The sequence below is a fragment of the Patagioenas fasciata genome, chromosome 7 (assembly GCF_037038585.1).
Source record: "Patagioenas fasciata isolate bPatFas1 chromosome 7, bPatFas1.hap1, whole genome shotgun sequence".
Classification (NCBI taxonomy): domain Eukaryota; kingdom Metazoa; phylum Chordata; class Aves; order Columbiformes; family Columbidae; genus Patagioenas; species Patagioenas fasciata.
The window spans coordinates 31,891,547-31,903,682 of NC_092526.1; the positions used below are offsets into that span (position 1 = coordinate 31,891,547).

General features: G+C 40.5%; 1 protein-coding gene across 6 annotated transcripts in view; it reads right to left on the reverse strand.

Moving 5' to 3' along the window:
• ERBB4 (erb-b2 receptor tyrosine kinase 4) overlaps nucleotides 1–12,136 on the reverse strand; it is a 616,649-nt gene that overhangs the window by 31,166 nt on the left and 573,347 nt on the right. For all 6 annotated transcript variants that reach the window (XM_071811269.1, XM_071811273.1, XM_071811270.1 and 3 more), the window contains 2 exons: nucleotides 5,208–5,363; nucleotides 1,827–1,902 (listed from right to left, as the gene is read on the reverse strand). In XM_071811269.1, the coding sequence (XP_071667370.1) occupies nucleotides 1,827–1,902; nucleotides 5,208–5,363 (232 nt within the window). The remainder of the gene's footprint in view (nucleotides 1–1,826; nucleotides 1,903–5,207; nucleotides 5,364–12,136) is intronic.

Consider the following 12,136-nt stretch of genomic DNA (forward strand, 5'->3'; position numbering starts at 1 on the left):
CGTTTGGTCTGTCATTTTAAAAGCTCAATAAAATGGTGCAACAGCACTTTCTGTTAATCTTCAAAAACAATTTCCCTCATTTTTATCGGTGTAAGAAGCAGGATGATAGATCTGAGGCACAAGAGAAAGGTCTAAGACAAATAAATGGTGGTAAAGTAAATGGATGCAATAAGAAAAGAATGCATCACACTCTTCTATCATATCAAAAAGGAAAATAAATGGCTGATGTACTCTATTATTTTAAAGGCAAAAAACGCAGATGTTCCCTAATGCAGAACATCGATTTCCCACAAAGGTACAGCACTGAGTAACATTATGTCATTATCTTTGCCTTGTAGGTCATTCAGAGCCACTTGTATTATTTTTTTCCTTAAATCACCTAATGGATTTGAGTTATGATAGTGTTATGCTTCAAAACCAAGATTCTCTTTTTGAATAGCCATAGGATTTGTTTTGGCATCAGAGCTGGAAATAAGGATCATATATCATAAGTAACAGAATTCGTCCCCCAACAAAATCTTAAATATTGAAAATGCTGCTGTCACACCAGTTTAACTTTTATTTTTATTGCAAAGGTCATTTTAAACATGCCTCCAGATCAGTAACCACATTTTGCCACCTGTCATGCTAATGTGAAAGGTGATGAGCAAAATTACCATTTATGTAAAACACATATTTACTTCACCCTCATTCACTTCTTTGTTGATGTTCAATAACTATAACTTGCCAATTCTTTTTGGTCTTGTCCTTTCTGATTGTACATATTCTGGGTTTCCTGCATTTAAAATGAATTTCATAAATGAAGGCATATTTCTTTCTAAGTGATACAAAGTATACAGAATTTGAGGAGAAAGAGCAGCTTTACATGATCAATTTAACTTTCATATGTTTTTCTCAGCTTAATAGAAGGCAGCAGCTAACCAGCCACAGCAAACAGTGTCTTTTGCTGCTACCCACAGGTAAAAGTGAGTAATGGATAGAATTGTACACCTTTGTGTTTCAAAACAATATGGCAATAGCAAATGTAAATAGGAGTCCCTAGTCCTAGATTCTGCTGAAAAATTCCACTTAGAAAGGTATACATGATTTTATTAATAATAGCTACACTAGATAAAGAGGCAGGCAGCTCAGCAGATGTGGCACAATAGCTCATCTGGATAACAAAATTAACAACGGCAAACGAACATCTCATTTCTCGAATGTGACTTTTGTTTTGGTGTGTGTGGAGACCACATGAGCTGACCTGTCTAACCAAGTTACCTGTGAAACGAAACAAATGCTTGTTTTAGTTAGCTTGGAGAATTCATCTCTTTCTCTTCTTTCTTTTGCTGTATTTGCTCTGTACTATGACAAATTCCCTTTTATCTGACTGTAGGTACAGAAAGTCCCATAAGCCTGAAAATGTTTTTTGACATTCATGGCTTTTAGAGTTAAGATTTTCAAAGGACTGCTGAAAATTATGACCTGCAGCTGTATTTTTATGAATCTGTGGCTGAGCTGAAAGGGGCCTTCTTCTCTCATAATAATCAGCCAAACTTCTGCCAGCCCAGACCTTATGGCAGTCATCCCAGCAGGGACATCATGATAATGTATTTTAGTGAGCACAGAAGAAACGCAGGAGACAAGTAACAATTGCTGTTTAGAATTACACATTAAAAAACCAAAACCAAACCATCAGAAAAAGTGAAAAAAAAAGAAAAAAAAGAAGGTCAAAACCCACTAGAATTACCTCCTCTAGGAAAAGAGGGTATCTTTAACACTGTAATACAACCTGGTTTAATGCTCTACAAGAGACACATTTTTAAATTAATCACATGAAGACTTACCATAGCTCCAAACATCACTCTGATGAGTAAATTTCCTGTAGTGTATGCACTCCAGAGCCATCCACTTAATTGGCATCTAGGGAAAGACAAGAGAAATGTAACCTTAGAAATATATCATTAGAACAATACAGTCAGATCCTATACGTAGATGTTGGCTTCCTCCCCATTTCCTTTTTCAACTGCAAGTTAAAAAAACAAACAAACAAACCAGCACAATCCAGAAGAGGAAATGGTTGATCCTGCCCTCTAGAATAGGGCTTTTCCTCGTAAAACATATGAAGGTGAAAAATACAAACCAGTTATTTTGCAGAATTTCTCATACCACCCAAATTTTACTGATTCTGATGCAATGGAACAACTCACTTTTTCATCATACCTGTGTAAAAAAGGGACCAAAGCAAAAATCACATCCAATCCCCTTAAATCTGAAGTGCAGCACAGAGGGTGGAATACAGAAGCTCTTTTGCCTCAACAGTTTGCAAAACCAGACATTGCTATCTCGATTGCTCTCTAACGAGGCTAGTCAACAATGCAGCGTCCGTAACACTTCACAGTGCAAATAATTATCTTCAGAGTAAACAGGCAACAGTGCTTAATTTCTAATTCCTAATACTCGTTAGGAACTCAGGTTTCCTGGTCCTCTATTGTTACTGCAGTGAGAAAAGTTGTTTCCAAAGCAAGTCTAAGTCAGCCTTTGGCTCTGAATTGCCCTTGGGGAGAGCTCATTGTCTCTGACCCAGAAGGGTGTATGGGCAAACACAAACCCATGTTTCGCATGAGGGTTCACCCTCTTGAGTTCATGTCAAAATGAGAGTCACAGTGTTCCCTATTCCTGAGCTGGGCTGGTGAGGCACATTCCTGGAGCCATTAACTTCTAATGGACAGACACTTTACAGATATCTGCCTGGCATGGACTTCTGTGGGTCACGTGTAATTCGAAACTATGGAAGATGTACTGGAATAAACCAAAGAGATCTGTAACTGCATGCAAAATCTGAACAGATGGTGGGTGTAAAAGCAGAGGATGTGTCTTCATTCAAACCCTTATGAAAATACCTTCCATGAAGTTGACTAATGAACATAACCTATACAGTTGTGGCAAAAATAGCACTTTTTAATAAAGGTTGGCTTAGCATTTGTGAAGACAGTTCATCCTCCTCCACTAAACTCTGAAGAAATATATTGATTTCATTACCATTAAATATGATCAGGTTGTTCCAAACTGGAACAATTGCTGAAGGAGCAAATTTTCATTGTTCATTATGGGATAACTCAGGATGGAAGGGACCACTGGAGGTATCTAGTCCAACCATGGGCTCAAAGCAGGGTCAGCTGTGAGATCAGACCAAGTCGCTCAGGGCTTTATCCAGTCTGGATTCAAAAAAACTCCAAGGATGGAAGTGGCACCACCTCCATGGGCAACATCATAAACTGCTTGATTGTCCTCACGGTGAAAAAGTTTTTCCTTTTATATCATCTGAATCTGTCTGAGCATGTTCTCAATACAATTTTAAGCTGAAAATATCTTCTAAATTTCACAGGATGCTTCTCTAGAACTGGGAAGTGACATATCTGATGCATAAATCCTGCTCCAGAACTCCCAGCAGTGTGATTGGCCTCACAAGTCCAAGACACCATCTAACAACTGCCAGGGAACAGCTGGTTTGCAAAGACCAGCTCATTTTCTGTCATTCACTGGCTGATGGAGGCAAGAGGCAAAGGAGTTACTGAGAGGGGATTAGAGAGCTGAAGGAATCAGGGAAGACTGCCAAAACTCCACCTTCCCTGCCAGGAGGTCTCTTTACCGGGGAAATGGGAAAGCATTGGTGACTCCTTTCAAGCTCTTCACCTCATTGACTGAAATGCTGATGTAATCCACGCAATAGCTGCCAAAGGCAGCAGCCACACAAATAAGGCAGGAGGCCATCCAGGAGAAAAGCACACACTGGCAACAGCTGTTTGTCCCAGACAAGGGCATAAGCGAGCACAGAAAAACACAGATAGCAAGTAGATAGAAAACAAACTGAACATTCAGGAAATGGAATGACAGCAGACGCAGAACCCTTTGGGATTTTGTGACAGGTTGAAATGTGGAGTTTCAAGATGTTTAGAGAGCAGCCAGCAGCAGTGTGTACTTACAGCCTTCAGAATTTTACAATGCATTAATCTGAAGGCATTAGAAATTGGGTGAAGCACTGTATGATGTTCTGCGGTATGCTGAAAAGTAGCATGGGAATCACAGAATCACACAGATTCACAGAATTTAAGGGAATGGAAGGGACCTTAAAAGATCATCCAGTCCAATCCCCCTGCCAGAGCAGGAACACCCAGATGAGGTTACACAGGAAGGCGTCCAGGCAGGTTTTGAATGTCTGCAGAGAAGGAGACTCCACAACCCCCCTGAGCAGCCTGTTCCAGGCTCTGTCACCCTCACTGTGAAGAAGTTTCTTCTCAAATTTAAGTGGAACCTCCTGTGTTCCAGTTTGAACCCATTACCCCTTGTCCCACCATTGGTTGTCACCGAGAAGAGCCTGGCTCCATCCTTGTGACACTCACCCTTTACATATTTGTAAACATTAATAAGGTCACCCCTCAGTCTCCTCTTCTTCAAGCTAAAGAGACCCAGCTCCCTCAGCCTTTCCTCACACGGGAGATGCTCCACTCCCTTCATCATCTTTGTTGCCCTGCACTGGACTCTCTCCAGCAGTTCCCTGTCCTTCTGGAACTGGGGGGCCCAGAACTGGACACAATATTCCAGTATTCCAATATACCCCCCTTCTAATACACCCCAGGGAAAATGGTTTCAAAATTATCCTCAAGCAAGCTTTCTAGCTGCCTGGCATTCAGCACAGTAGCGGAGACTTGGAGACAAGAAACATGTATGCAGGCTCTTCAAATCTGACAGAAGCGGCTCTTTGCTGAGCATATGTAAACTCTCATATGCTACAAACAAAACATGTTCTGTGGCCTTCTTTTTTTGTTTTCTGGAAACCTACTTATCTGGGAAAACGGAAGTGCAAGTTATGGAGGTCCTTACTGACCAGAGAAAGGGTCTTGGCAGGAATGTCCTAGAACATCCATCACTCGGAAATCTTCAAAACAAGACACAAAATGAAGTATATGAACAAAATCTAATTCTGAGTGTGAAAACTGTTCAGACAACTATATTTCAGCACCTGGAGAAGCTCACTTAGCAAAAAATGAGCAGCTTTTCTGTGTGCTGTCACAACACAGTTCTTCTAGAAGACAGGGTTTTGCTAAGTCACTAACAGACTTTCTTACATAGATAATAGTCCCATAGGGATACATTGCCCCGAAGAGCAACCTCAGGAAATTTGTCAGAGTATGATACATTTACTGCCAGACATGTTCAGTACTCACCTTCCCTCCATCAGCATTATACTCCTTCTCATCCCCTTCCAAAAGTCTGGCCAAGCCGAAGTCAGTGATCTTCACATGGTTTGGTGACTTCACCAGGACGTTACGGGCTGCCAAGTCCCGGTGCACAAGTCTCCTTTCTTCCAGGTACATCATTCCCTGAAGCACAAAGAACAGTAAAACAAACCTTTCTTAGAACTACTTTTCACTGGTGACATAAAATTTCTAGTTCCCTTATTGGTTCACAATAAGAAAATGGCCTAGAAGACAGAAGTTCAATGCTGCCTTTGCTCTGGGCAAGAGGTGGGATTAGATGACCTTAGGTTCCTTCCAATGTGAATGATTGTATAAGATTATATGGCAATTGCCCAAGAAAAGAAAACCAAAACAAACCACACGAATTTGCTCCAGCAAATTTAAAATCTGGAAATGTGAGACACAGAAAAGAAAAATTACGGCCCTTATTTTTCAGAAAGGAAATATAAAGACCGTAAAAAATAATTAACTTAGCCAGAGCCCCACGGAAATTAGGTCAGACTGGGAAACAATCCCAGCTCTTCTACATTCCAGGTAAGTTTTACCCATCTCCAAACGCTTTTAAGTTGGACACCAATTTTCACTGCCCTCACTGAATTAGAAGGAGAACAATTATTTATTCCAAGTGCTGCAACCCACTTCCCTTTTCATTCCCTTGAAGTTTTGCATGGAGTATTATAAGACACTAGAACAATGGCCTGTTTTTTATGAGCACAAATATTCTGTTAGAAGTACTTTTGCTAACAAGCCCATCTACCTGCCTGTGAAGATAAGGTAACAAATACACAAGCCTCCTGGCCTTAACCTTACTCTTACTCTGATGACAGATTAACCATCTATCATCAGTACGTAAATTTAGGTGATGCTTTGTGAAACTGAGATGAACACCAAAGCTTGGTCTGATTAATTATATGACACACAAAGGATAGTCAGGCAGGATTACAAGCCTATAATTTTATTAAAAGGCATTTATGACATTAACCATCATTATAAGAACATACAGATGAAATTACACACTTGATAATTACCCTTAAGGTATCTCTTAATATATTAGCTCTGTATAATATATATGGTAATTTTTAAAAAGTCACTGCTGAATGCCTAAGAGATTGTATTATCCCATAATACAGCTGATAATTCAGAATCACAGGTAATGATTAAAACAACCAGATTACTCAGTGTCATGGGCCAGATTTTACGCCCTTTCACAGCATAAGAAGCTCACACATACCCATGCCCATACACACCATGAGGACAATCCATATGGATAAGCCAACATGCACAGCCACTGTGCCAGGACATAGCCCTTCCCTGACAGAAAGTGGATGTCTTCACAAAAAGCATCAAGTGGAGCTTTGAACTGCTGTGGCATTTAGATGAAAAATTGCAGTGCAAACACTGCTAAAAGGTTCAAAAATATGTGCCAGAATGTTTGGCATAAACATTATCTCATTTGTAATGTGGTAGGCTTTGCTGCAGTCGACATGAAGATGGTCTGAAAAGGGACACAGGGACTCTCTGGCATAGAGCAAATAGAATTACTTTTTTAAAAGCACTGCTTGTGGAAACAAACACACCCTCCTGCCAATTGCCAAGCAATACTTTTGGCTGTTGAACATCAGAACTGTAAGTCTTTGAAAGCATAATGGTTTTTGACATCAAATTAAAACCTGTAGAAATAGGACAAATAAACCTTATAGGTCAAACAGTTCTAAGTCACACAACAAACACACCATGAAACCAGAGGCACCATCACTTAACACAAGAATTACCATCTGAAGAAATCCAACCAGAAAAAGACAACACCACTAACAGAGAAAAAGCAACCACAAAAGTGGCCCTATAGAATTCAGATTGGGAGTTCATATAAATCCTGTTTCACACCTCTAACACTAAACAGTAACCAGAAAGGGCTTCAGGGCAGTGTCAACACTGCTCATACCAAGTACTCTGGCAAGGAGGTGGACCACAGCAACCTCCCAGCCTCATGTCTCTCCCCATCACCAAGCGCACTGCAGCCAGTCTGCTGAGATGTCTACAGGTAGGTGTCAACCAGCCTGTCTGGATGTGCCTCAGAAAGCCACTGAGTGAGCACCGTGCCTGCACTGTGTTGGGCTGAACAGTACATGTGGGACTCTGCATGCTTTGGGGGCAGCTTCTGGCCCACAATCACACACCCAGTTTTGCTGCTCTTCCAGAGAGTGAATCTGATCTTATGGGAGGCTTCAGGGTGCCTTTAAATACACCAGTCATTCCTCACCCATCTGAAGTTATACTGGCTGTTTGCAGTTCCTGAAAGCGCTGCCCTTGAAGCCAGGATTGCAGTCGTGTGCCAACAGAGCTGCCCTTCTGCTTCCCCCCAACACATCTCTCCTGCAGCTCACTATCTCTTCCTCCAGCTTCCACGGGATTAAGCTCCTTTCGTCAGTCCTGCGTCTCTCACTGCAAAAGAGCTCCTCCCTGAACAAAATGTCTCAAGGTGCTGCTTACACTTCCTTTCTACTTAATTCAGGACATATCTCAAATTTTCAGAATGAACAGAAATACTTCTAAAACTTCATAGATTTGACATAAGTTCCAATGTCCTTATTTGGTAAAAATTTTCAATACCTCAGAGGTAGGGAAGAGAAAGGTCCAAACCTGCAAACGGATCTTTGTGGGCAGAATCTGATGAGGCCACAAGAAGCCAGGGAATGTGATGAGAGAATACTGTTGGTATCAGAATACATTAGGCCCAAATAAAATTGTCATTTTTAATAGATTAATTTACACCTATCAGCACTGAAATGATATAAGGATACTGCAGATTTCTTTTAGCAGAAATGAAAAGCTAGAATATCTGTCTTGATAAATCAAAACAGAATCACCTGTATCAAGACTTTAGCCTCCCCTATTTAGCTGCTGATGGGAGGAATGGGTGGTAAGGTGTCCAGAAACATCCTTCATTGAAAGAGTTAAACAATAAAACCGTTAACCATGTCTCCTTCCTCTTCTTAAAATTCTCTACGTTTTTAATTTCCAAGCATTTTTTAAACACATAGGCTAACATATTAGGATGTTTCACTATTTATTCTACTCATTATTTCAATCTTGTGCTATTATTTAATAAGAGCTTAGTAAAATTATATTTTATTCAACATAGCCTCATACTCTCTTATGAACTAGAAAGACGTCTAATCACCAACCTGAAAACTGCTCCTAACCAATACCACACCTGGTTTTCTTTCCTATCCAGAAAGAGGGCAGAAATCATGCGTATCATTGTATTTACAGTTCACTTCACCTCTGTCAAACAAGTTTCTCAGGGCTTTTTCCCACCTGTGTTATCTGCGAAGCTAAATACAACCCATGTATGGTTTACAGCTACAAAATCTTCTGCAGGTCCTTGACCTGAAGAAATGTAAATTGTCTTCGGAATATCCAGTGTAAACATGTTGAATTTTCCTGTTATCCTATCAACAAGTTTTAAAGGTGGATGGTGGAAGTATAAGAGAAAAGGTATATATATGTATATTTTATTTCAATAGTTGACATTATACAAGTAGAATGAAAACAACCTAAAAATGGAAATCCTAACGGTTTTCACCACAGCAATACTGTCTAAACATATACTATGCCAAAAATCATCATTTGAAGGCATTTTCTAACCTTTTAGTAAAAGTGTTCTACATACATCTCTAATCTTTTTACATGACACAGAAGTACGATAAAAACAATACGCTCTGCTTTACACAGCTGGTGCCATCACTACCCAACAAGCCCATGACTGAATACCAAGAGGATATTTTATGAGAATTACAAGGCAGAACTACAAGTGACCCCAGACCCTGACAATGGAAAGGGATCTGTTTGTAAAAATGACACTTTAAAGCCTGATCCAAAAGACAGACACTATGCTGTGTGATCTGTGAGGCTGGGGAAATAGAGTACCCTTAAGGACTTGTCCAGATTAGAGCTATGCAGATTCCATATAACTATCAAAGTATAAAATACTCAGATAGTAAGACACCTCACACTTTACTTCATGTATTAGAACATCCACAGCAGGGTGGGACTTTCATGCTGAAACCAGTGAGGGGAAAAAGTTCACCACTAACGATCAGTTGTCCCATTATTTCTGAGCCCAGATTCATCTCACATGAACACAAGAATCAGCTTTGACCTACCCATCAATGCTGCTTCCTCATCACAGCCACAGCAGAGGTTTCCTCACAGAGAATGTCATTAGAAATGCAATTACTGCTAGGATCCCTTAACATAAAATCACTCTCTGAATCAGCGGCTGATGCTTAAGAAGTCAAACAGCCACTGCAAACAGCTCTAACACAGATAAGTAGAGGAAGTCCCCTTGGAACTTCAGGATGAGTGAGGAATAACCTTTTATCTTTTACAACTGCACCCCTTATCTTCAGCCAGTACCAGAGTCATGTACAAAGACAAACCTGTGCTATATGGATTTTTACCTAGACATACATAGCAGTAAAGCTGCCTGTAGCCTAGATCCCTTCTACCCCGTGACTATAAAATTATGAAAATGTAAATTCTCCTTTCAGAAGCAGACACAGATGCCCTTGCCAGGGCTCCAATTAGTGTTACAGGTCTTTTGTCCTTGCCTATGCAATTACTAACCTGACCCGCCCACGTGTTTATACCTTTCACACAAGGCTTGCAACAGCACCAAGGAAACTAATAGTAATGTTGAGGGGTAGAACAGGCTTGTAATAAGCCAAGACAGCTTTGTTCAAGGAAGAGAGGTGGACGGTAAAGATGTAAATGCCCACTAGGAGCTTAACTCCAGTAAGAATTTCCTACCTGTCACTTTTCAGCCTTGATATTTTTCCATGTAATAACTAGGGGGCAAAAAATCAGCAGTTTTAGTAGTAGCTGAGGTGAATTCTGCTCTCTACCCATCAGTTTACTCTCAGAGCTAGCTAGAAATAACAGAAAACAAAAATTATCTTGTTGAGTAGACTAAAAATTAGTCATTAAGAGCTATAAAGGAAGAAAATCTTCCCCAATTTTATTACAGAGTGTTTGTGAAGTCTCCAGGACTGTGGATAGACATATTTGGTATGATAACTTCAGGTATGGACAGGTATGCTCATGCTCTTTTCATCAGAAAAAAGACAGACCTGAAAATGAGACGTGCTAGCAACAAACTGAAGTTGGAGAGTTGGAAGGAGACTTTGTGTCAAAAAATCCACAGGAGGAGAGAAGACAGTAAGATAGGACAGCTTTCTGATCTTTCCATGTGCTGAACTGCAGTAGAAAGTACCAAATTAGGTTCATAAAATATTAGGACTTCCAGTGCTGCAGACACTTACAGAGGAATATCCTCAAAGGCAGGCTGGGGGGAGTGGGGGGGAAAGAGTAAAGGGATTTTTTTTCAAAAAGCAAAATGAAACTTTCTGGGAAAGTTATGGGTTTGTCTCTCGAGATTTGCCTTTAAGACATGGTCACAATTTGTTGTTTTCTTACTTTACTACCAGATTTACTTTCTGCTGCTGTCATTTGTCTCGCAGTTCCCGCGGGCAGTTTTTAAGCACAGAATCCATTTGTACAGCTCAGAGTGTAAGAGTTGCAAGCACAGCCTGTTTTAGATGCTGTTACTTGATTTCCTTCACTTTTCTGGACTTTTCAGAGTCCCTTCTCCCCGCTGAAGATGCTTCCGGATTCATTTCAAAGGTGGTAGCTGCTGTTTGGAGAACGTCTATCTCTTTGAATTGCATGAGGCTTGTCTGAAAGCCCTTTCCATTAGGTGCCTGTACCTCATTTCCAGAAAAAAAAAGGTATTCATGACTCAGGACGGAGTTTAAGCAGGTTATGTATGTTTCACTAAATACAAAGTCTCTTTAGGATGATTACCAGTGATGAACTGAAGTGTGTTGAATCACTACCTTAAGTATATCTGTATGTCCTTGCAAGATGCAAGACATTCTGCAAGACCATTCATATTAAAAAAAATAAAGGCCTTCACCTGTTCAAAGAATTTACGCAGTACCAGCAGACAACAAATGTACTATAAACACTTTTTTTTTCCTGGTGTGACTTTTTGCTGTTTTCTAGAATAGACATTATTTTCTCCCTAAATAGAGTGAATGTTGATCTTAACCCACCCAGAAATTTAAAGCAGCCTGCTTTTCTTCGATAATGACTTCCACCCACCAAAGCCAGCACACATGGCAGATTCATCAAACAGGTATGTGAAGAAAGAAAATTTCAAGTCCAACTCAAATCTCATGGACATTAATCTCCAGCCTTGGAGACTGCTCTCTTTTTATCCTAATAACTGGCAGTCAGCTTAATAACAGGAATCACTACAGAAAGCTTGAAATGATCATCTTTTTGCCCGCTTACCCCATGGAAAAAGTGTAATTTTACCTGGGGCTAAATACGCTTTCAAGGAAAACGCAGTGCCCTTTGTTGTCAGGAGCAACCAGAATCATCTAAGTAGCTGTTACTCCGGAGATAGCTGTGGGAGGGAAAAACTGACACTGCTCTGAAATACACTCACTCAGCTGCAGAGGTGTGATTTGTTATATAGCTCTGCTTGGGAGCTGGGGCTGGAGGTCATCCTCACAGCCAAGGGAGGGTGAAGAACACAAACAATTTCAGTCCAGAGCTGCCAAACTGAGCTGAGGACTCACACCCTGTGCTGTGCATGCACATCTCCACCAGGTTAGCTGCCAAGGGCTTCTGAAAATGCCTGGAGTTCATCCAACTCCAGCAAAGCTGGCAAGTGAGGTCCATTCCTGCATCCTGGGGTGTGGTGTCATCCCAAATATTTAGAGGTTCAATTACTTCAGATTTATATGGAGCAAATTAATAACTATCTCTCTCATTGGTAAAAGTAGACAAAAGAAAGCTTATGTGATAGCAATATATTTCTTCCCATC